At 35.6% G+C, this 27,331-nt stretch overlaps 1 protein-coding gene across 2 annotated transcripts in view; it reads right to left on the bottom strand.

The window, feature by feature from the left end:
- Positions 1–8,812: 8,812 nt before the first annotated feature.
- The window catches only part of LOC129257086 (KAT8 regulatory NSL complex subunit 1-like), a 31,096-nt gene continuing 12,577 nt past the window's right edge, over positions 8,813–27,331 (bottom strand). For both annotated transcript variants that reach the window (XM_054895339.2, XM_064097263.1), the window contains 2 exons: positions 22,821–23,188; positions 8,813–13,763 (listed from right to left, as the gene is read on the bottom strand). In XM_054895339.2, coding sequence (XP_054751314.2) covers positions 13,020–13,763; positions 22,821–23,188 — 1,112 coding nt within the window. In that variant the 3' untranslated portion in view covers positions 8,813–13,019. The remainder of the gene's footprint in view (positions 13,764–22,820; positions 23,189–27,331) is intronic.

Below are 27,331 nucleotides of genomic sequence, written 5' to 3'. Positions count from 1 at the left end.
TGCAAAATACGGGAAGTAATTTTTTTTCTTTCTGCCAGTCTGACAAAAAAAGCGAATAATATCAATGTAACTTTCATCTAAAAGAGTGTTATTGAAAATCCAATAGGCACTTTTTCCTTAACCTCGTACTGGGAATTTCAAAGTTAGAGTAACAGCGGAGTGGTCAGATAAGGAACAAGGTACAATTTCACACGTATGAATAGAAGAAACAAGCCACGATATATGGTACATATCGATCTAATCTAGACTTTGAAAAGCCTAGTGCAATTACAATATCACCCACGATCACAATAATCACTGGCGGATCCAGGGGGCCGGGGCACAGCGGGCACGTACGTGCCCCGCCTTTTGAGAAGCAAAATTAAAATTTGCACTTTTGTAAAAATGCCATTAAAACAGAGGTGTGCCCCCTCTTTTGAAAATGAAGACCTTTTTTTTTTTTGCTTGTCAAAATTTTCCTCTGAAAAATTTGCCCCCTTCCCCTAACAATAATCGCAACAGGTTGAGATATGACAATTAAAGGTCAAGTCCACCTCTTTAAAATGTTGATTTGAATCAATAGAGAAAAATCAGACAAGCACGATGCTGAAAATTTCATCAAAATCGGATGTAAAATAAGAAAGTTATGACATTTCAAAGTTTCGCTTATTTTTATTAAAATAGTGATATGAACGAGCCAGTTACATCCAAATGAGAGAGTCGATGATGTCATTCACTCACTATTTCTTTTGTTTTTTATTGTTTGAATTATACAATATTTCAATTTTTACGAATTTGATGATTAGGACCTCCTTGCCTGAAGCACAAAATGTTAAAATAATGGAATTCCACGTTTCAGGGAGGAATGAAACTTCATTTCACATGACAATGACGAGAAAATCAAAATATTTCATATTTCATATAATAAAATACAAAAGAAATAGTGAGTGAGTGATGTCATCAGTTCCCTCATTTGCATACCGACCGAGATGTGCATATAACTGTTTTGTGAAATGAAGCGAAACTTTAATATGTCATAACTTTCTTATTTTACATCCGATTTTGATGAAATTTTCAGTGTTATGCTTGTTGAATTTTTCTCTTTTTATTCAAATCAAGTTTTTGTTGGGGTGGACTTGTCCTTTAAGGGCATTAATAGATTTAACTGCCATTTCATCAGATTGAGGAATGAGTGTGTTATAATATATATGATAATACAGAATTATGACAGAGCTATTATACAATTTATAGCCATCAAAACAAAAGTAGACAAAATATCATCTTGAGAATTATTGACCAAAGTTTTCACTCCTGACCCTCGAGTAATGAGCACTCGGATCAAATACTCCAACAAGGATTGCTCTCATTTAGGTGATAAGTTTCCTGTAAAAATACGAGTGGATTGCGTGCTATCTGCTCCACATACACTCGGAAGGATCGAGGCTTTTTTTAGTAGTAATTCATTTGAAATATGTTTTTCTGTTATAAATTCAGTGAAAATTAAGTAATCAAAACTGTGTATAGCTTAATCGAATTAGGGTAAATTGCATCATTCATAAAAGAAAAAAGTTTCCATACGTTAACGTTTTAAAGCAATAATTTATTTTCGTTGTTGTTTTTTTAATTAAAAAACTTGTTTTATTACAATATAATGATTACTTGATTTTCACTGTATTTATAGAAAAAATGTAATGTAATGTTAGTTACAAATTAGTTTTGTGAATTTTTCACGATGATAAATTTAAGCTGCAGTTCTACTTCTGCCAGGCTCTAACCTTAGTTGGAATGTTTTGTATGGGTGAGGAAAACAACTAGTAAAATAGAATTGTGAAAGTTTGAAATAACTTATTGGACAAGCAAAGAGAAAATTATGGCTGTTTTAAAAAAAAAAAAGATTTTAATTTGGCAACTGTGTATTATGACGGTGGTAAGGACAACTTTCCCCATATCATGTAGGCCTATTTAAAAATTATGGGATTTGTGCTTTCACCAGGGGTATAGTAATCAAAATATAATATGGGTATAGGCCTTATAGTGAATTGTTATATGTCCTCATGAAAGTAAATGCAAGTTGTTAACCCTTATCGTCTTCCTACTAGAATATCAACTTTGACAAGGTAGCCGGGGGGGGGGGGGTGTATAAGTATTAAAAAAAATAATTCAACCTCGAAACATAGTCTTTTGAAAGTATTATTGATATTATTATGACATCCGGTCAGAACCAAATGACCCTTTTTAATGGAAAAAGCACCCCTTAAATCATGTCTTCTCATTGATTTTCTTCAGAAAGGTGCCCATATAGGTGCGGGCCCCTCGCCCCCCCCCTATTGGCGGAGCAAAAAAAAAGAAAAAAAAGGGGGAAAAGAAAAAGAAGAAGTGAAAAGAGAGGAGAAAAAAGAAGGGGAAACATAAGAGGAGGACGACGAGTGAATAAAATAAGATGAGGGGGGGGGGAGACTTGGAAAATAATAAAAAAAATATTTCATGTCACTATATAAAATGTTCGCTCGTGCTTCGCGCTCACAATGTCTTTTAGGTGATTTACATGCATGTATTACTCGATATGGAGCTTAATATCAAATTTTGAAGTCGATATACAAAACATATTACAGCTCTTTTATTATTTTGATTGATTTAAAAATTGATTTTTTAAAAGTGCTCTGTAAAAATTAATGTTTTATGGTATGAATATTTCTGCTCGCGCTTTTCCTGTATTCCATAAAGTTCTCAAAATATCCCTATTCAGGTCAGATTGTCAAAACGTATTATAGCTATATAGCGCTGCAGGCTCGCATTTTGATTGGTGAGTTATGTACATCTCAATATTAATTATATAACAAACTATTTAAATCTCCATTTCATGATAGTTTATCAAAAATTTCGGGATTCACCCCCCCACTTTTTTCCAAAACCGTATACAAAAATGTAAAAATGACTATGATTGTGATTTTTTGCATGGTCAGCCCCCTCACTTTTGGCTTAGATCCCACCTTGAAAACGGTTCCGCGGCCCCTGATTTGATTGTTGAAATATGAAACGTCTTCATGGCTAACTGCAAGCAGCCGTTAACAGATCCTTTTTTGATCAGATCAAAACTTATATCAAGATTTTCTGCTCGCGTTTCGCGCAGAATGTTTAAATTCTACTTTTTAGGAAAAAAATACATGAAATAAAAAAAAAAACTTGCGTTTCACGCTCGCACTATTTAAGTAAGGCTGATGAGATTATTATATATTTATGTTGATTTATAAGGATAAATCTTAGAAGTGACTATTTGGACTACATAGGCGGATCCAGGGGGGGCCCGAGGGGCCCGTTGCCCCCCCCCCCCCCTATTGGCGGAGCGAAAAAAGAAGAAAAAAAAGGAAAGAAAGAAAAAAAAAGGAGGGAAAAGAGAGGAAAAAAGAAGAGGAGGAAGACGAGTGAATAAAATAAGATGAGGGGAAGACTAAAAAAGAATAAAAAGAATATCTCATGTCACTAAAATTTTCGCTCGCGCTTCGCGCTCGCATTTCCTTTTAGGTGATTTACATATCTCGTTCAATATGGAGCTTAAATATCAAGTTTGGAAGTCAATATACATTATACATTTCACCTCGGAAATCGAACTTTCATTATTTTGTGTGGTTTCCAAATCAATTTTTAAAAGTGCTCTGTAAAAATGAAAGTTTTATGGTCTGAATATTAAAATTTTCTGCTCGCGCTGCGCGCTCGCAAATTTTGATTTATCAGGTACCTATCATTTTCGTGTATTCCATTTAGTTTTCAAAATATCCCTTTTCAGGTCTGATTGTCAAAACGTATCAGATAACGCTACATGCATTTTGATTGGCGAGTTATGTATGTCTCAATATTGATTATACAACAAACTACTTAAAATTCCCTTTTCATGGCAGTTTATCAAAAATTTTGGCTCGCGCTTTGCGCTCGCATTAATGGTTAAAAATAGATTAACTGATGCATCCCATTCCTAATCACAAAAGTGCTTGAAATTTCCAGTTCTCAGAACATAATATCATCAGATTTCACACCCTCATTAGGCATTAATAAATACGATTTAATAATTACATTGTCCCTTGCGCTGAGCAAGAAGAATAGGAAGATAGTCATCATTTTCATATGATGACATGTCCTACGGATGTGCCGGTCCTATGTCAAAACTCAAAGTAATGATAATGAAAAATATCAGCTCTTTATTGAGTGCGATCCATATCCAGCTCACAATTTTCCTACAAACTGCTTGAAATATAGAGCTGAAATTGACTTTTTAAGATCGGAATATGAAATAGTTTAAGCTCGCGCTTCGCGCTCGCTTTGATTTTCATGATAAAAGATGTATAGAATGCCTATAGGGCTAAATCTGAAACGCGCGCGCATGTTTATTCAGATACTCAACTTGTTCTCTATGTAAATCATTATCCAGTTTCAGAGCACAATATCAAAATTTTATGCTCGCGCTTTGCGCTCGCATCATTAATGTAGGAAGGTCCCCTATTACTCATACTTTTCATGATTTACAAAACATGAGCAGTGTCTCGTTTTTAGGTCTAAATCTCGATTTTTTCGCTCGCGCTCGCATCAATAATTGTTTAGTTATATAGCTATCCTGTTCATAATTACAAAAATTGATTAAAATTTTCAATTCTTTGTGTAGAAATGTCAAAAAATTTCAGCTCGCGCATCGCGCTCGCATTATTTCATTGTTGAAATATGTAAGGTCTTCATGGCTAAGTGCAAGCAGTCCTTAACAGGTACCTTTTCAATCAGTTCAAAAGGTTTATAAAAATTTTCTGCCTGCGTTTTGCGCTCGCATTATCAATGTAAGGAAGACCCCAATTACTCATCCTTTTCATGATTTACAAAACATGAATAGAGTGTCTCGTTTGTAGGTCTAAATCTCGAAATTTTCCGCTCGCGCTACGCGCTCGCATCAATTGTTTATCATATACCTATTCTTTTTAAGTTTCAAAAAGTGCTTAAAATTTCCATTCTTTAGGTCAAAATGTAAAAACAAAATGTCAGCTCGCATTATTTATTGTTGAAAACGGAACGTCTTCATGGATAACTGCAATTGAAGTCTGTTACAGATACCTTTTCCATCAGTTCTTTTCTGCTCGCACTTCGCGTTCGTAGTAATTATTTAGTTGAATATACATCTTTTTTCAGGAAAACAAACATTGCCCAGAATGTTCAAATTTTAGGAAAAATACATTAAAATTTCAACAACAAAAAATTAGCTCGCGCTCCTTATGAATAAGGATTATGATATTATTATTATATTCATGTTGATTTATTTAAGAATAAAGCTAGCAAATTACTATGAGGACTACCCCTTCAAATAAACAAACAAAAATCATCTTCGAGCGGCCGATCGGGGAAAATATGGCTGAAAAAAATTCCGCCCCCCCCCCCCATTGGCGAAGGCTGGATCCGCCCCTGGGACTACCCCTTCAAAGAAACAAAAATCAGCTTCGAGCGGCCGATCGTGGAAAATGTTGCTGAAAAAAAATTCCGCCCCCCTTTTGGCGAAGGCTGGATCGATCCTCCCCTGGTGCCCCCTCCCATCTTCTAAACTCTGACTCCGTCACTGGCTATACTCATAGAGTGGAGTTGTAGAAGGGTGGAGTAACAGAACAAAGATGAAAAATTAAGGTCAATCTTGTTCATTCACTTATTTCTGAAGGGGGTTGATTTCGGACTCGGCTCGTCCACGTATAAAGACTTGATCTTGCGATAAACCATGACATCCTCTAGATTGAATGTCGATCCCTCTTGAGTTCATGGACATACATATCAGCAATACTTCAAAGAAAAATATTGTGTCGATGGAAAAAAAAAGTGCACCTCAGGCGCGCCTCACCAGCATGCTTTGTCAACCCCCCCCCCCCCCATCAGCGTTTTGATAAGGACTGGTTTTGATAAGCAGACTCTTTATTAATTTAAAATAAGTGTATTTATTTTTAACAAATATGTTCATTGTACAAAGCACCAGTATTGTATATCTTAGTTATATTTAACTTTTTCATCTCTATTAGTCTTACTACATGCTTGTATATCCCCGGTATATCCTCCATTACACTTGTTCGGAATCAGTAAAAATCGAGCAGAATCAACTGGAAAAGTCGGGGATTTTAAATTCACACAACTGGAGTTCAGATACGTAAATAGGCGACTCATCACACACAAGACGTCACTGAAGCAAAATGATCCGCAACAAATGGAGTCGAATTGAAAATTCGTGCTACGTACGTTTGTTACGTTCTAATTCTAGGCACATTATATATTTTTTTAAATCTGAATGAATTCTCCGTGCATTCGAAATCAGATTGTGGCCGTCCCGAATTTTCGAGGTGCATTCGAAGTGGGAAAACATGTCGAACGGAGTTTACTGCATTCAAAATGCATTGTAATTAAAGGCGCTGATAGTAGAGCTGAATAGCGGAGGGAAAACTCGTCTTGCTGGTGCTGGATTCAGAGTAAGAGTGACGGGGGCTTATGAAGAAACAACATATATTTTAATCATGATCATCATTACGACGAAGTATCAAGAAGTCATTGAAGCAGACAGGTCCAATATCTGAATTAAATCACCAAATCAGACTCCGAATTTCACACGCTCTAAATGCGAAAATTTGCCCGATCGAGTTTAAAGAGAGAACTCTATATTGTCCCCAAAATGTGTACTCGAGAAAAAGAAGATCTTTCTGACATGTCTGAAGAGACTTCATTTATTCGATTGGGCGGAAAAAATAACCCCCATATTTTCTCGATCGGCTGCACAAAAATCGAGTTTATAAGGATCCAGTCTGAAAATAATACGATTTGAACAAATAAAGTAAAATCAGACAAACAAAATAGGGACCTACTGCAAATTTCATAAAAATGGGTCAAGGAATATAAAAGTTTTAAAATAATTTCGATGAAACAATAATGCATTCGTAGCAATGAGCTTCTTTTTCTTTTGTATTTTTTGTTATATGGAATTAATATATTTCTTCATTTTTTTTTCACCAAGAAATAATAATAATAAATGGATTGACAACTGATTTAATGTGCTACTACTTACTTTGTTACAGGGGAGACATAATTATCAAACACACATTATTGTGTGAAAATACGAAATTATCATAAATTCAGGATTAATACTGTCCATCCAATATGTTTGAACTATGCATGGTCACTCTCATTTCTCTCGCTTTGCAATGATATGCTAATTCTCACATTTTCTTTAGCTGAATTCTAACAGCACAACTATAGCCTAGGTGACTTATGCATTTGCAGAATGAAAATACTAACCGCACTTTAAAGAATTAAGGGACCACTGTGAAGGACACCTACACATTAATACGCATTAATTGTTAAAAAATATATTAACCCATTTATCCTATATATTTAAAATTACAAAAGCTCTTATATCTCGCACTTAGGAAGAGGAATATGACAAAATGCCCTTAGAATGTCCCGGTCCTAGGTCAAAATATAATTTATGAAAAAAAACATCAGCTCGCGCTTCGTGCTCGCATCATTTATTAAGTGCGATCTACATCCACTTCACAATTTTCATACACAATGCTTACAATAGTGCTTGAATTGACTTTTTTTCAGATGGGAACTTCAAATACTTTATGCTTTTTCTGTTAATGATTGCTTTACAAAGTGTACTATATAATTATTACTATTATTATTATTACGAACTAATTTTTGTGTATGTGTGCGTAAATTGGGTAATAAACCAAGTTTTACTCTACCAAATACCAAAAAAAAAAAGAGACAGCTTAATTTTCATAAATTGTGTTTATCAAACTAGGCCTCATCATGTTATATATGATGTTATTGTCTCTTTCGGTTCTATTACATATTATTTCGCTCTAGCGTCTGGTCATCCTATGAGTGCAAGTTGAAAAGCTTTAGTAAGTCCGTTTTTAAGTCTATTTTACGATTCTTTACTTTGTTATATTGTGTACAACATTGTGAAACGGAAATCAATAAATGAAATGATAAAAAATGTATCCAGAATGCCCAGATTCTAGGTCTAAATCTATTTAAAAAAAAAACCGCACACGCATGTTTATTGAGATACGCAGCTTTTTTTTTATTATTCAAAAGATGCTTAAATTATTCAGTTTCAGATCAGAATATCAATAAAATTCAGCTCGCGCTTTGCGCTCGCATTATTAAAGGACAAGTCCACCCCAACAAAAAGTTCATTTGAATAAAAAGAGAAATATCCAACAAGAATAACACTGAAAATTTCATCAAAATCGGATGTAAAATAAGAAAGTTATGACATTTTAAAGTTTCGCTTAATTTCACAAAACAGTTATATGCACATCCTGGTCTGTATGCAAATGAGGAGACTGATTACATCATCCACTCACCATTTCTTTTGTATTTTATTATATGAAATATTCTAATTTTCTCCTCTTTGTCAAGTGAAACACCGATTAATTCCTCCATGAACATGTGGAATTAGCATTGTTTAATACTATATGGTTCAGTCAAGTTGGTCCTTATTGTCAAATCGGTAAAAAATGAAATATTGTATATTTCAAACAATAGAAAAAAAAGGAAATAGTGAGGGACATCATCGACCATCTCATTTGCATGCCACTGAGATGTGCATATCACTGTTTTGTGAAAAATAAGCGAAACTTTAAAATGTCATAACTTTCTTATTTTACATCCAATTTTGATGAAATCAGCATTCAGCGTTATGCTTGTCTGATTTTTCTGTGTTGATTCAAATAATTTTTTGAGGTGGACTTGACCTTTAAGGGTTAAAAAAAAAGGTACTATACCGACTTTCAAAAAAGGAAAACACTTACATACAGCCTTTACTAGTCAAATACACATTTTCCATCCATCATTTATTTTCTATTTCATAAGAAAACAATCTGCTAGATGTACAAGTGTGAATGCATGTGATCATGCTTTATCTTACAGTTAAAGACAGTGTACATGTTCCTGACTAGCAAATCACCAAATATTTAGTGGTAGACTTTGGATAGGTGAAAATATATTCTCAGTGTAACACATGGTATGACAGCACTGCTGGTAACCATTTAAAAAGACAAGTAAACACATCACGTGCCTGTAATGTGCGCCACAGTACATGAACGATAAGAACTCTTAAAACGTTAAAATAAGATTACAACTTTATACATGTACAACAGCATGAAATTCTTCCCAACTAGTGTCTCAAAACAACCAATCCACCATTTTTCCCATGTATTCCATCTATAAAAAAAAAGAGGATCATCTTGGTTTTGTATAATTTTCCTTCTCAGAGCTTCAATGGGACTATGATGACACACACAGAAGTACCCCTTTCCAAAAGAATGAATATATACAAAACTGTCCATATTTACAATACAACATTGTTGAACTGGCTGTACACATTTTTAGTCAAAACAATTCCTCTTGGAGCCCTCTAATCAACCTACCTGTATTTTTTTTTCAATTAGACAACTTTCAAGAAACCGAGAGAAAAAAAAATCTACCCTCCGAGGCATCATCTTGCAAGGGCATGCTGGGATACATTTATATATTTATATATATACAATAGGTAGGCACACAACACTCATTTTTCTTTTTAATTTTGTCTTTTGTCTATCATATTTACAGCATGAATATCATGGTTGAATAACAAAGAGCTCCAGAGCTAATACATTCAAAGCCAAGTCAACAGCTACAGGTACGAGTGATATTACATGTATATGCACACATTTTTATACATTCCAATTCATTAAAATGGTTTTCATGTGCAATATTACAGTGTACAGCTGAACTCCTGGACCTTGAATTTTAGTACATTTAGGTAACCTCTTGAAACAGCAAAGGATGTCATCCATCTTAAAAGCTCCACACATCATAAAACATCCTGGAAATAATACACATATTTAGAAGGTCATATGGATCAATTAATACATACTTGTAAACAAATGTAACTCAAGTGCAGTTGATTACTTATTGCATCAATATCACAAACAGGGAAATATTTTATTTAAAATGTGGTTCAAAAAAGCATCTGATTTTATTTTTTTTCCCACTTACTTGTATTTTTTGTTCAGAAGAAGTTTGTTAATGCCAGCTAAACCAAATTTTCAATCATATATATTGGTTATAGAATGTTATCTTTTTAAATGAGTCACATTAGATTTCATTGAATAAGAGTACAATAAAAATTATGTAGGAAATATGGGGACTCTGCTACTCTGTCACCTAGTAATTCAACGTACAATGTGCAGAAATGTAATGAGGTGAATAACAAATATGAAGATTTTGAATTTCCTTTAAAAACACACAATAAGAGGCAACATCTAATTCTTCATAAATTATTGAGCATTCATCCATATTAATCTGTAGAAGACATTTCGGATCCCTGTACCTGGGCGACAGAAATTTGGTCTTATATGTCCTGAAAAGATGCAGTGCAAACATATGATGTTACAGATATTATGCATAACTATCAAGCAGGGTCCATTATGCCCCCCCCCCCCCCACAATTTCAACTGGGCTATTTCAGACCAGGCTGCTGATTGCGCGATTGTCGTCAAAAGTTGCACATGCAAAAAACTGGATGTAAACTACAAGACTATAGTAAACATTTCAAATATTGTTAAAACTTCTTGATAATGACAAAGTGTATTAAATAATATTTTTGCTTTTAATTCGCTTTAAATAGCTAGTACATCCGCAATTTTAAACTTATATCTACAAAAAGATTGTCAAAATATATTAAATTTCCAATGCATTTTACTGCTTGAGGAATACATTTCTGATTTCTGTTTGAAAACATATTTTGCATTGACTTCGTAAAAGACATCATGCTTTTGAGCAATATTGGGTCTGATTTGCACTTACAAAGTGTTGCATAATTTCGGAAATTTGGTCTCAATAACTCAGTGACACGGTCAATTTTTGTGTGTGCAGCAGCGTAGTTACAAATTCATTGGGGGGAGGGGGGGGGGGGATAACTTAATCTCTTAAATTGAATTAAAAAATCTTTGTAATAAAAACAGCATTTTGAATTTCTCTCCATCAACTTCTTATCGCTGTAATAACACATGTAGGAAGCTTTAGATTTGCCATGCTAATACTTTGACATGCTTAGCAGGCATCATTAGGGTACTGGTAAGAACCACAGCACACATACAAGATACATTTGGAACAGTTTGGACTGTTTCAATACCCGAGCAAATGATGAGTATGACATGATTTATAAGATCTAGTGATTGGTAAATTATCCCTATCTCAAAACCATGAGCAATAAACAGAACCAATCATTGGTACATGTCAAGCACTTACTAATCACTCTCCAATTTCAAATATGGAAGCAAAAGCATGCATCCCATTTTAGGGAATGAATTGGGAGATTATACAACCCCTCCCCTTCCTTCCAAATGGGTTGTTGCCTTATTATACAGTGCGTATCAAAAAAAAGTTTACACTTTGAAAAAGCCTGGGAATTAAAAAATATACAACATGTGGGTAATTTTTTCACATATAATCTTGGGTTTGGGTCTCATCTATCCAATGAAAGTAAAAGTTTTGTCAGAATGTTACATTTGAGTGAGCACTGTCCATTTTTGTAAAGCTCGCAGAAATCTGTTTGCGCAGAAATGCTCGTTTTCACGCTGTGTTAAGGGGAAACGGCGAAATCAAACTTACCCTGCGAAACATTTCTCATACATTTCTCTTGCACTTTTAGTCAGTTGAAATAAGACGGATACATTCAAGCATTTTGTAACAATTTTGCCACCCAAATCGAAATTTCAGCACATAGTAAGCACAACCTTTACCCTTTTTGTGCCAGCTTGATCTGAGGACATAACTGAATCTGAACAAAAGTTTAAATCAGACATCTCCAGCATTATTTCACTCAGTTTTTATCATTGAAAGTGGGTTTACATTTCATTTTTCATTTAATACTTGTTTCTCCACACTTTTCCCAAGCTTGGCAATGATTAACAAAATGAAAATCAAGCTTAAGCCATTCCATGTAAATCACAGCTCAGTGTAAAGCAAATATCGTCACGATGGCCTCGGAGTGTGGGGGAGAGGGGTGGGGTGAAATGCTCTCTTCGAAGTGTTTTGGGCAAGGAAACAAGTCAAAAAAGGTAAAAGATATCTTCAAATCAATTTTAATAGCTAAATTATACGTGTTCTTCATGATTAAGGTCTATTTTTATTCGCATAACTATTTCAAAGTTCTGCGCAAATCATTTTTCACTAACTTTTCAAAAGTAGGTGGTGCTCACTCAAGCGGAAATATTTTTCGACTGTTATATCGTCATTGATTAAATGGACCTGTACCAATGTTAAAATGTGGAAAAGTGTTCAGGATATTACAAATGTATAATTTTACAGGATTTTTTCAACGTGTAAACTTTTTTTTTATACGCACTGTGATTTTACATCTTTCCAAATTACAAAGCTTGAGGCAACTGAACATCACAAAGTGCAGAAAGCAGAAACAAGCATTTCAACTCGGGAAAATATTTGTCATAGCAGCAGTGTAGCAAATCTAGAGCTGCCTAAGAACTGTTATGTTAGCAAATACATGTAAACCACATACAATTGTGCATGTTATCCATATTTCATAAATTCAAAATGTTGACTTTGAAAGCTTTAGAAGTGATCACCAATAAATGGTGTGAATTTGTTAAGAACAGGGGAAATCATGCCCATTATCAAACCTAGATTTAGCTTACCCGTTATTCATTTAGTATCTACTTGAACATGGAAATTAATTAGATTGGCCCTTTCTCCTTGAAGTGGGATCTCAAAATAAATACAAGTTACTTCCTGGTCATCCTTTCAGTTGCACAATGCATGTTTCAATTTACCTGATTCCTTTGACTGAATTCAAAATTTACTACATAAACCTGCTGAAACCCTGGTCAAAAGATCTTATGGAAAGAGATATTTTTTTCGTTCACATTTCGATATCTAAAGCTCAAAATATGATATCATCGCCTCCATGATTCTCAAACTAATAACAAAACCCATTGATCCATTTATTATCAGTCTACCCTCTTTCACCTTTTGGCAAGCTTAAGAACTAAGCTCTCACTCACAGTTGTGCCTTCTGGCTTTTTTGGCCGATGCCGATCTTCAACAACTGTCCATTCTGGATCATTTGGATCATCCACTTCCATTGGTTCAGTTTCTGAATTATCTCCATCTGACATGTAAAAATTCATCTCCTGTGAATCTGTCCTTGATAACACACTCTCTGGGTGAGTGGCATTGCTTGCACGAGAGCTTGGACGAGTGGAGGGTTCTGATTCTGGATATGGATAAGAGGCTATCTCTTCCATTTCAATGTTATTCAAGGGAAATTCTCTCTTTACCCAAGTCAAGTCAGCGTTCATAGGGGTAGGAGTTGATGGTGGGGTAGGGGTTTCAACATGCTTCGGTGTTTGCACTTCACTCATACTTGATGATCTGCGACGGTCTAAGGCACTGAAACGCAGTGACCGACTTCCACTGAGGTTGAAGACATTACTGCTGGTGGTACTGCTTGATAGTTGATCAGGAGTTGTAATTGGAGAAGGACTTGGTGTTGGAGATGATGTTGAGGACTGCCTACCTGTTGATAACTGGTCTGCATGAAGATCTGGAGAGAGGGGGTCTGGAGCACTGCCTATGCTACTGTGCCTCGAACGTCTAGATCTTCGGCCAGGTATGCCCTGATCTACAAAGCTCACCATAAACTTCTGCTTCTCCAGGCATTCACAAGACTCATGGCGTTCAAGAAACTCAGAATCTGAAAGGTTTTCCTTTAGAATGAGAAAGGCAAATGAGCAGAATTACAAACAACAAAATAAGAAATAACAGCCACAAGCACACACACAAACTGTCTAGGCTATAAGTTCAATTGCCTATATTAGCAATCCCTGCAATGATGAGTGAAAAGGATCCCAATAAATAGATGTAACAAAAAGAGGATATATGTATAATGCATTTTTGGACACTTAGTGAACAGTACTTTGTTATTTTACTCATTTTTATTGAATTATAAACTGTAAATACCGAGTTTGGATTGATAGTATTGACTATTAAAGTACCTGTGCTATATGTATACCGTACGGCATGGCACTGCACAACACGTGGTTTCTGCAGCTAGACACCCCAGAGTTCAAATAGGGGTCCCTTCCCTCTCATTCTCTCTCTCTAATACCTGTCTCTTTTACTCTTTTTCTGTCCCCCCTCTCTCCAGACCACAATATCAGGGCTCATATATATGTTATTCAACTCCAGTGCATGGCACAATTTATGTATTCTGTGTTTGTTATTGTGACTTGATGGAGTGGTGGTCATACCATGCCATGCCAGTGTCATCTACCATCTCTTGCACCAACTGAAATTTACCATGGATTTACTGACAAATTGTTTATCATTTTGCAGTCTTCTGAGCTTGACTTTTTGTTTCAAAACTTTCTGTGAGGTTAAATCATACTTTTTAGGACGTGTTTCCATCACATGTACTGTTCTGCTCGTCGTTCGGAATAGAATCGAGATTACCATAGTGACGAAACCCTTTTTCACATTGCCTACTAGTCAAATTTGTTTCAAATTTGTTTAGTTTAATGTCTTTATGTCAATTTGGTAAGTATTATATATCTATTTTCTAAGTGAATGTTAGCCTGATGAACACTTTTTAAATGTCCAAGGTCTGGACACGCCATCATACAGACACTGCTTGAAATAAGACGCAAATATGTGCAAAGTGAATGACACATGAAAAGTATTAGCTGCTGTCAGCTGTATATTGTGTGACGTCACTCATATGGTAGCTCGACAAAGGACAGAAGAACTGTAGAAGGCGGAAATATGGACTGAAAATATATCATTTTTTAGGGCTGATTTCTGCAAGCCTCCTGCACTATTTGGAAAAGGAAAGGTATTTATGTGATTAGTAATACTTCCCCTTTACAGTGATGAAAGAAAATAATCATTTTAAAATACTTTTGAGTCTTTGAGTGTGTACTTTGATTGATAACAGTTTGACCCCCAAATGACACTTGCATAAGCCCCCCCCCAAAAAAAAAAAAATTGGTTGTCCTCGACCAACTGACCCATTTTCCCCCTTATTTTTCAAATCAAAATCCAATAATATGAATCAGCATAACTTACCATGGATAAATGACAAAATTCAACCCTGGACAAAACACCCCTATCCTAAACCCCACCTACCATAAAACCCTATTGCAACCAAAACACTAACCCTATATCTTAGATGAAATAAAGCCCGGAGCAATTGTCGCAGGGGCAAAAGTGGTGTCACAATATTTGTAGGCCCTATTTATGTTTTAGGTTGTGTGTGTATGGTTGTAATATTAATAAAATTAACATGTAGATCAGTGAAGACATAAGCAATTAAGAAGGTTGAAATTGTTAAGTACTCTAAATGCAGACGTTTGTATAGATCTATATTTTGGGGGGTTTTTGCTGAAAAAAGAACTTCCTACATGTATACTTCTTTGGTAAAAAAAAAAAATCGACCAACTGACCTCATTTTTCGAAAATGCTCATTGGAGGACAACAAAACATTTTTTTTCTGGCTCAATGACCTGAAATTGCATTCATCTATTTGCTGATACTTGATAAACATTATGTTTTATGGATTAATTGATTTATTGAGGTTTAATGACACTACTAACACAATGTGTCGTATAAGAGTCTGAATATTAATCTGTACGGTAATGTTAAATGGTAGAATTCGTCTTCTAAATGTTATTGATGATTTACGGATTGATTACAATGTAAACAGAAAATTCTAACTACATGTACTTCACCAGGAAAAAAATCCCTACCCTTTTCAAACATGAGAAATTGGTTCTCAATATGTAAATAGTGTGACTCTCCCTTACACAGGACAGAGGGCTTAAAGTCTTCTCCAAAAGACTTGGCAATTTGAGTACAATGCCTTGTCCATGGGTATAACTGAAATGATTTGAAATCTAACAGTTTCTTACTTAGAATTGAATGAAAAGATTGATTTCTTATAGGATATCTTAAGAACTGGTGGGTTTCATACATCAACTGTCCATAAAAATTACTACACGCACGACCAATGACCCTTTCTTGGACTACATAACATCCTTATAAATTGACTTAGCACCTAAGAACATGTTTCAGTCGTGCATTAAGTCATTCATTACGAACAACCTTATGAAACATCTGCAAGGAACATTATAAAAAATAGCACATCAACGATGTGGAGCTCATCCGGCATCTCGCAGCAAAATTTAACACTATTTTAATTTCAGCCCAGTTGACACTGTAGTGAATTATATCGGTGACATAAATTAAGGAAATAGAATTGAAATTGATGAAGAAATGACATAGAAGCAATTTTTGTGATCTATGAATAAATTTCATATACATGTATTAATTAAGCATAAATAATTTTCTGGTCAAAATTTCTTAACTCTGTGTAGAACCTTTGTGAACCTCATGCAGCTCTCAGATGGAACAAAAATAATCAAAATCAATCAACAAATAGATATTTTTTGGTGAGTTTTGAAAATATATGAATAAATTAGCATATTCAATGCAGGCCTCTACAAAAAAAATTTTGTCACTTGCCCTGTCGGGCAAGTGATGAAAAAATTTACTTGCCCGATAGAAAAAACTGCTTGCCCAATTTGTTTTATAATTTTTTATTATTATGATGGCACTACTCTTATTTTTAAAGGTCATACAAAATAACAATTGAGAATCATGTACAGTATAAAAGAACACATATTTAAAAAAGTTTATTTTCAGCAACGTAGGCCTGAGTCATTGCGTATATTTTGAAAAAAAATTTCGCTATTTATAAATGGGCATTTAAGGTAAAAAAAAACCTTCACCAAAAGTTGCTAAAATTTCTTATTTTGCATCTTTAAATCCACGAAATGGTTATCTGTTTGCCATATTTCCTTATAATTGTTTTGATTTAGTTGGAAACTATAAAGAAAGCCAGTGAAAAATATTCAGCTCTTTATTGCCTCTGAAAAAGATCATTTTATGATTTAAAAAAAAATTATTTTCCATATTTCCTTAAATTTTTTTTTTTGGATTAGTTGGAAACTATTAAGAAAATTAAGAATATTCACCTCTCTCTTGTCTTTTCTTCATCATTTCATGATGTTACACTCGGTCAATATATTTTTTTATTGTAGTCCCGCATGTAGACTTTCATGGGGGTTTGGTCAACACCATAAAAGTCTACATGTGGGACCACAATAAAAAACATTTACCGAGCGTAATATCATAAATCAGAGTCAAGAAAGAGAGTCAAGAAAGAGCTGAATATTCTTCATTTTTTCGGTAGTTTCCAACTAAATCAAAACAATTTCAAGGTAATATGGAAAATAGATGGCCATTTCATGGATTTTTGCAAAATGTGAAATTTTAGCCACTTTTGATTGTTTTTTTTTTGGTTTCCATCGGCATATAGTAGCGCATGCGCAGTCATTGCACACATAGAACGTAAGATGCGATGGCACGGTTTTTCGAACGAGGTACCTGGCGATAAATTATTGGTAATTGGCGCCGATTTTACATCAGTTTCCACTGTTTTTTTTACTGGTTTGATATAATATGAGAGATAGTTGTGATTATCCAAAAGATATTGAAATTTAGAGGGTCTACTGATATTTTATTTTATTTCCAAAACAACCACTTGCCTGATCGGGCAATTGACTTTGAGAAATGCTTGCCAGCACGTCATTTTCACTTGCCCCGGGCAAGCGGGTTTGTCACGCCCTGTAATGAGTTTCAAAATTCTGTGTTGAAATTTTGTATAACATACCTCGAGCTTTCATATAAAGCGAACAAAATTGAAATTGATCAACAAATGAAGAAAAAACATTTTTTGTGATTTATGAATAAATTTTGCATAAATTAGCATAATTTTCAAGACAAAATTTCAACATTTGGTGTACAAGTTTGGTGAACCTTATGCAGCTCTACCAGATGGAAGAAAAAAAATCAAAATCGGTCAACAAATAAATAAAGAGGCATTTTCTGTGATTTATGAATAAATTTCGCATAAATTAGCATAAAAATTGTTCTAGAAAAACTTTCAAAATTCTGTGTAGAAATTTGGTGAACCTTATGGAGCTCTACCAGATGGAAGCAAAAAATTCAAAATCGGTCAACAAATAAAGAAGCATTTTTTGTGAATTTTGAAAAATGCGCATAAATTAGCATATTTAATGAGTTTCAAAATTCTGTGTAGAAGTTTTGAATCCCCCACCTAGTGCTATCATATAAAGCAAACAGAATTGAAATCGGACTTGAAATGGGGAAGAAGAAGCATTTTGAAATTGTGGACGGACGACGGACAACAGACGACACGCCACAGCATAAGCTCATCTGGCCCTTCGGGCCGTATGAGCTAAAAACAAACAAGAGTGTCGCTAATGTGAGCACATAATACACCCGCCTGTAACGCAGAAAATGGTTTCATTGGTCAAGCAAGAAAAGTGGAAGGTGGCGACTTCATCTTTGACCTTCTGACCTAAAACACAGTAGAATTGCTGAGATCTATGCTAGTATCATCATACACACCAAATTTTATGAGCCTTGGTTAAGTTCAACTAAAGTTATCGCGTTAACAAGGACTTCAGAAGGGTAGGATGAAAACATGTCACTGTGATCTTAACCTTTGACCTCAAAATGGATAGGCTTCATGGGATCCATGCTAATATCATACACACCAAATTATGTGAACCTAGGTTATTAGTTAAACTGAAGTTATCGCGTTTACAAGGACTTCAGAAGGGTAAGATGAAAACATGTCAGTGTGACCTTGACCTTTTACCTTTTGACCTCAAAATCAATAGGCTTCCTGGGATTTATGCTAGTATCATACAAACCAAAATTATATCAGCCTACGTTAAGTTAAACTGAAGTTATCGCGTTTATAAGGACTGCAGAAGGGTAAGATGAAAATATGCCACTGTGACCTTGACCTTTTGACCTCAAAATCAATAGGCTTCCTGGGTTTCATGCTAGTATGATACACACCAAATTATATGAGCCTGGTTGAAGTTGAACTGAAGTTATCGCGTTTATAAGGACTGCAGAAGGGTAAGATGAAAATATGCCACTGTGACCTTGACCTTTTGACCTCAAAATCAATAGGCTTCCTGGGATCCATGCTAGTATCATACACACATTATATGAGCCTAGGTTAAGTCAAACTGAAGTTATCGCGTTACGAGGAAAAGTGAATGGACAAACAGACAGACGGACACCGAGCGTGATACCGTATTACATGTACATCCTGTCTAGGACGGGCGTATAACAAGTATGGATCAGGCAGAAAAATTCATTATTTTTTATTTTTGGGGGCTACTTTTTACAACTTACTGTCTAAATCTGCAAAATTGGATAAGCTTTAACATCGAGAATCAGATGAATGGGGATTTCCAGGGCTCTTTTGAGCATTTCAGGATTAAATTGCCCTCAGCCCCCCTTTTTTCCTAGTATGGATGAGAGCAAGTTCAATGCCTCAAAAAATATGTTCTGTAAGTATACAGTACATGATATACAACAATAAATATGATCTTAAAAATTCTAAATCTTAAGCTTTGATAGGTTTTTTAATGTTTTTGCCACAACATGGTCAAAAAAAAAAAAAATCTCTATTAACCTTTGATCACGTGACCTATAAGTCATGCCAAGTGACTTGACTAGTGACTACCCTCTTATCAGTTTCATGAAATAGATCCTTTCAAATTTATCACATTTCAAAAACTTAACCTTGGTTAAGATTTGAAAATAACAGCGAAAAAAAATACATGGGGGCGGCGGGCGAATTCGCCCCGGAAATGCCTAAAGTCGCCCTCGAAATCACCCAAAAATCATGCTTTCGGGGGCGACATAAAATCTTAATGTCGCCCTCGAAATTATTGCTGAGCGATAACAACTCAGCGGCCCACGAGCGCCATATGCTCGAGCTCCGCTTACCCAAAATCCGCACTCAAAATCATGAACAAGCCTTGAAAATAGCGAGGAGCACAGTTTCAAATTCCGAAGTTGCGTCTTTTTGTCTGTACCACGTTTTTCCATACACATGGTATGAAAAAAAATCAACGCAACGGTCGGGAAATGGTTGTATGTATAGGGGTCCATTATGACTACCACCATGTGCAATTTCTAATGCACATTTTCCCCTACAGATATCACAATTCTGTGATAAAATAATTCGAATTACACAGGAAATAAATCCCAGAGTCTAGTGACCTCGCATTGGTGAGTTGTCATTCGGCTTTGCTTTTCAAAACGGCTTATTAACATCCAAAATAACTTACCTTATTTGTTGATTATTACTTAAATATCATTTGTTTTATTTTTCTAGGGGATGAGGTAAATATCAGACAATAAATCATCAAACAAAGCTCCATCTATTTTACAAGGCCGGCGGGAGGCTCACGCACGCCCGCATTGGCGCTTGTAAAAGCTAGCCAGTCTGAGCTCTGTGGGACAATTCGCTCAGTAAAGGCCTCAATGATGGTAATTTTCTAATTCAGACAGAGTTTACATTTCGGGTATATTATTGAAAACTGCCAAAAAAGTTTGATGATTTCTTCATTGTCATGTATTTAAGTTATTTAAGTTATTAATGAGTTCATTCTCACCAAATTTAGAATCCCCCATAGAGAAATGTAATTTTCGTGGAGATCTGTGTTTTCAAAGAACTTTGGGAAAAGTTAGGGTATGTGGGCCTTTTAAAACATGGCCAAGTACAGGTTATTGTACTGGAATAGATGGAGTAGAAATTAGATATTGAATTCATTCATATCCAAGTTCAACTTACAGTTACACCCACACAAACACACACACACCCACATCCAAGATTCTAAGCATGAAAAAAATAACTTAAAAAATCATACAATATTAAACAATAAGTAATAATTCATTAATAAGTGAACAGGTATTCCTCAAACTACAAAAAAGTAACATTTGAAAAGAGCCCCCAAAATGCAAAAAGTAGCCCCCGAAAGGAAGAAAAGGAGCCCCCGAAATTTTACAAAAAATTGAAAATGGAGCCCCCGAAAAAAAATAATTAATTTTTTCCCTGGAAAATAATGATACAGCCATCGCCATCAGAAAAGCGGCACATATCTTGCTTCTCCTACATGTCCACATACATGTATGCAGGTGGGATGAAAATTATTTTTACCCATCCAAAGCAGGGAAGAGTAAAAGTTTTCTTCATTATAGAACAACTATGCACATTACATCACTGTGCACTGCATGAAAAAATTCCCAGCTCAATGAGTAATCAATAAAAAGCTCTGACTCACTTAGACTGTAGTAATATTGATGATAGAGGGTCATATCCTTGCACTGTGATTTACCCAGTGAATGCTCCAAAAGCTGAAGCAGATTAGAAGTAAAACCACATGACGTACCTTCCCTCCTCCAAATAAACATTTCTGCAAGAATGTTTTCATAGTTTACAATTTCCTACTCAATGGAAAATTCAACTTGCATCTTGTGCCATTATCTGAAATAACAATCTCATCCCATCCATGCAAATTCAATTAATTTTCCCAGTTAGCATAACAAATGATTTACATGTATATGGCAATAAGAATGACAAAATGGGACAGGTGGACAGATGAGCCACCCAAACGTAAAATGCACCAAGCAACCACCTACACAGGAAAAACTTAACTGATGTTCTTGAACAGTTTAAACAACCATGTTTAATTTATTGAAGATTAAATATTAACAAATGGAACGCCTCTCACAGTCTTGCCTGCATTATTACACAATTCAATATAGCAGCAGCGCTGACTTTGAAAACAGCTATTGAATAATTATTCACAAAAGAAAACATTTTAAATTTTAATGTCCATTAAAGCTAAATGACCATTGACCTTGGTCATGTGACCTGAATCTCATGCAGGATGTTCAATGACACTTGATTACTCTTATGTCTAAGTTTCATGAACTAGATCTAAAAACTTTCAAAGTTATGATGGCAATTCAGCAAATACCCCCAACATGGCCAAAGCTCATTGACCCTACATTCCCTTTGACCTTGGTCATGTGACCTGATAATTGCACAGGATGTTCACTGATACTTGATTGCTCTTATCAAGTTTCATTAACTAGATCCATAAACTTTAAAAGTTATGATGGCCATTCCACAAATTCTCCTAACATGGGCAAAGTTCATTGACCCTATATGACCTTTGACTTTAGTCAGGTGGCCTGAAACTCGCACTGGATGTTCAGTGATACTTGATTGCTCTTACATGTATGTCCAGGTTTCATGAACTAGATCCATAAACTTTTAGTTATGATGGCAATTCAACAAATACCCCCATATGGCCAAAGTTTGTTGACCCAAGATGACCTTTTACCTTAGACATGCGACTTGAAACTGAGACAGGATGTTCAGTGTTATACCATTACCCTTTGTATGTCCTAGCTTCATGAACTAGATCCATAAACTTTCAAAGTTATGAAGACATTTAAAAAACCTCGATTAAGATTTTGATTCCCCCAACATGGTCATAAGTTTGTTGACCTTAAATGACCTTAGTCATGTGACCTGAAACTCCAGCAGGATTTCAGTAATACTTGATCACCCTCATGTCCAAGTTTCATCAACTGGGTCCATATACTTCCTATTCTAAGTTCTGATGACATTTCAAAAACTTAACCTTGGTTACGACTTCAATGTTGACGCCGCCGCCATTGCTGTCGGAAAAGCGACGCCTATAGACTCGCTCTGCCATGCAGGCCAGACAAAAATATATACAGCATTTTTACCCAGTTCAGTGGGCCGAGTCACGTAGGCACAAAATACCATTTACCCTTACCTCAAAAAATTCCTCTTCATCCTCACTTTTGCCTTCATTCTCTAAATGTGCATGGCAGTTGTTAGACATGAATTCTTCCATATCCAGTTCTCTCCACTTAGGTGTATCTATCTCCTTGTAGTTAAGCTTAACCACCCTTGTTGATGCAAGCATAGAGTATGGGATCACGATGTTGTCAATGTCGTAAGATTCCACCATCCCCTTTTTGTTTCGCAAAATACCATGAAGAGATGCAGAAGGAAGTGAATGAGAAAGATGGGTAGGTGACCTTGCTTCATTTGATGCAGGGGTAGTTGGTGCAGAGTTGTGGTCTCCAACTTCAATGTTGGGCAGCGAAAAGCTCCTCTCTCTACTCTTCTCCAACGCAGCTTCAGAAAAATGAAACGAAAAATATTGTAAGAAGAATCATGCAAAAACTTGGCAAAATTTCATTAGTGTTAAAAAAAAATAGTTTCATAATCAGAGGTAGTGTCACTATGTAACATGTACATATGTTAAAGTGAGCTTGGACCCAATGACCCCTCAACTGATTAAATCACTACCAAATGACCCAAGCTTAAAAACAAATGCTCCATAAGCTCTTTAGTTATCGCAAGAACAAGATAGTTTCAGGGAATAACTGACCTAGGCCCTAGACCTTTAGATTAAAAAATGTTATCATATCCATTCACCCTTTCAATAGATTAGCATGACGTCATCAATTTTCCAATTTTGCATTTCAGCATTATCGATAGGTTTTGGTAGAGAATGATGAAATACCTCCACAACTTAATGAGAATCAGTCTATTAGGGCCCCAAGATATGACCTCATGAATACATAATTAGCCCCACTGAAATCAATATGTTATTGGCCTTGCTCTCACAGAAACCAGGAGATGCATTATTATGTCACACCTTCCCACTTTCAGATCCAAATTGTCTCTCACAAAGGAGGTCGCCACATCATGCACTACTTGTCACCACAGACGGTGTTTTGCAATCTCCAATTTGTCTAATGATTGACTAATTCTGTATGGAGACAGATCTCTCATACAGATCAGATGATCAACTGTATTAAGATAACTTGCGCCCAATGTGACAAAGGTGTGCATCAGATATGTGTGACCTTCATTCACTGAAGAAGACACCAAGGCAATGAATCCAGACAAGAAAATCAAGATATGCATGCCAATCACACTTCCTTATTTCAATTTAATCGATATAAGGTTTGCACTTGAATGTCAATATTACAGGCTTCAAAATAGGATCAGTGCCGACTTAAACCTTGGTTAAAGCTTTAATGTTTACAACGCACTGCCATTGCTGCTCTCATTGGAAAAGCGGCTCCTTTAGTCTCACTCTGCTATGTAGGCGAGACAAACATCAACATTTTACTACAGGGCAGAATATACATGTATTAGCAATGAATTGTTACTACTGCCACATTGAATTCGGATGGGTTCTGGTGTTCCAGAATCGGCAAATTGGGCCTAATCTTAATTCACATATTGGCTACAGGGAGTTACTTGCTGCAGGTTGACATTCCTGACTTTTCGCATTTATTATGGGGAAACTCTTTACAACGCACCAATTTCTTTGAAAATGCAAGTGAAATCACAATGGACTACAGAGAGGCTTTTGTCGAAAGTTGGTGGACTGGGACAGCATCGGATTCTCCTGACTCTGGACAACGACATATTTGAAATTGTTCGTCCGGTACAAAATCTTGGGATGATCTGCTGACAGGGTTGGCCGATTATAGGGTGCGTTTATCCGCCACTTTTTCACCCTAGAATCATGATCTGAATCATGATTCAAATCACGATTCTGCAGAATCACGATTGCGTTTAGTCGAAATTGAATATAATCATGATTAGAATCACAAACATGAACTACGAAAAAAGGGGCGTTTGGAAAGACGTTTCTACAGAATCACGTATGAAAATGTTCGAAAAAACGATATCGTGATTTGAATCATGATTATATGACCTCACTGTGTCGGGCTACTTTCGGTTTGACTCTTGCCAAGCTATATGCTCATTGTATGTACATGGTTACTCTGCATGCATTTCTTGTCATGTTCAAGTTCTGTGTTGGTCATCGCATCGTCCACTACTTTTCATTTTTTGGTCATGTCTTCAACTTCAAGTTCTAGTGAATGAATTAACTGGACAGACAATGATCTCAGTTGTTGTTGAGTATAGAGTGTTAATATTAAATTGGATCTACGCTGAAATTCACTTCCGAACACCATTTTGGATAAACTAACAAGATGTAAACAAAATTAGGTATAGACTGAATTCTGGAAGCAAAAGATTTTTCGAGAGCCGAAACACGTGCGAAAAACTTCCTCTGTCAAACTGCGCACTAGTGATGCGCACTGGATTGGCCCGAATCTGAGGAGAAACAGCATTGTAATGAAGGTCGTCTAAACGCTGATTCTGTGACATCGTGATTCATGTTTGTGTTTTGAATCATGATTCAAATCATGATTCAAATCATGATTCTGGCTTGAGGTCGCATAAACGCAGCCTAAATCACGTTGATTCAAATCATGATTTAAATCGCGATTTAAATCACTATAATTTTTTTTAATCATTGATTTAAATCACTTCCATTGAAACGTGTACAAATGATTGACAAATTTTTTATTTGGGCAATCAAATTTTTTAAATACTAAAAATAGAAAGATTTTATTGACTTAATATCATCAAAACATGAATAAATCCTTAAAAGCTACTCAAAACAATTGAAATCTTGTCAATAAAATCAGGTTGATCTTGCAATGTAGGCTGTAAGCTGTTAACACTTAAGTTAGCCCCCTACTCCACTTTCACTATGATAAAAAAAAATTATTGATTTAAATCACTTTCATTGAAACATGTACAAATGATTGACAATCTTTTTCTTTAACACATGATTTTCGGTCCTTGCCTTGAAAATCAAGAATGTTTCTCTTTAGAAAATGTGAGTCTCTGAGTCATGGAATTCTTCCCCACTGATCCTTGTTTCATGTTTGAATAGGAACACTAACTTTGCAGTATTAGCTGTACCAAGGCAGTTCCTCAACTTGGACCACCCCAGTCAGTAGGAGCTAAATACACTACATGAGAGGATGCAAAAAACAGCATCTTCATCAGGACTTACATACATGTATTCTATATAAATTCTATTTTGACTAGATTTAATTATGAAATAGGATAGAAGTTAATAATTCTAGTTGTCATGTATGATTTTGACAATGATTTCAGTGAGTGTAAGGGTTATATTTTTTCTCGTTTCCACTTTGTTTCAGAAATTTTCTTATTTTTTTTAATATCTGATTTGAATAAAAAAATCTGATTTAAATCAAATAAATCTGATTTTTTTTAATAAAAAAAAGAAAAATATCACCAACCCTGTCCGCTGTCCCAGTCCATGAACTGTCGACAAAAGCCTCTCAGCTCTCAATTGTTTATTGCATTTTCGAAGGAATCGATACATTGTAGTTTCCCAGTAGTAAATGTGAAAAGTCCCTAGTATACCCTTATAGACATATAGTTGCTAGACCAGCCAAGTAGCAGACATGTTTGACTAAACAGGACAAGGACAAGTCTAAAGGCTGTTGCTCAAAGGGAATATTAAACATGCACACTAATGAAATACATTTGACACCTAAAAAGCAGATACAAAAAAAAACAAAAAAAACAAACAAGTGGAGCGCCTCTGGCAGTTTCGCCTGCATTACGAGACTCAATTTAGCAGCAGTGCTGACTTTGAAAATGACTGACATAATTATTTTAAAAATCACCACTCATACAACAAGGCAAAAGCGATTTTGTGTCTCGCCCACTTATGAAAATAACCAGAAATATCGTGATTTGCGAGGGCACGCAACAGAATTGTATCGAAACTTCATTGTGAAATGACTGGGTTGGAATAACACTTGTCATAAGAGCCTTGCACGTAAACTTTAACATTGACCTGAAAATTACCTTTGACCTTACCATGTGACCTCCGACTGCAGCATAACATGCAGGTCCTTTAAGTCCATCTACCATCCAAGTTTGGTTGAAAAGTGACTTACGGTTGCGGAGTTAGGTGTTATAAGAGTCTTGCATGTTAACTTTTAACGTTGACCTGAAAATGACCTTTGACCTTATCATGTGACCTCCGACTGCAGCATAACATGCAGGTCCTCCAAGTCCATCTACCATCCAAGTTTGGTTGAAAAGCGACTTACGGTTGCGGAGTTAGGTGTCATAAGAGAGTCTTGCACGTAAACTTTAACGTTGACCTGAAAATGACCTTTGACCTTACCATGTGACCTCCGACTGCAGCATAACATGCAGGTCCCCAAGTCCATCTTCTATCCAAGTTTGGTTGAAAAGTGACTTACAGTTGCGGAGTTAGGTGTCATAAGAGTCTTGCATGTAAACTTTAACGTTGACCTGCATGTAAACTATAACGTTGACCTCAAAATGACCTTTGACCTTACCATGTGACCTCCGCCTGCAGCATAACATGCAGGTCCCCCAAGTCCATCTACCATC

Source organism: Lytechinus pictus, chromosome 3 (assembly GCF_037042905.1).
Source record: "Lytechinus pictus isolate F3 Inbred chromosome 3, Lp3.0, whole genome shotgun sequence".
NCBI lineage: Eukaryota > Metazoa > Echinodermata > Echinoidea > Temnopleuroida > Toxopneustidae > Lytechinus > Lytechinus pictus.
This window is presented reverse-complemented; position numbering and strand designations above follow the sequence as displayed.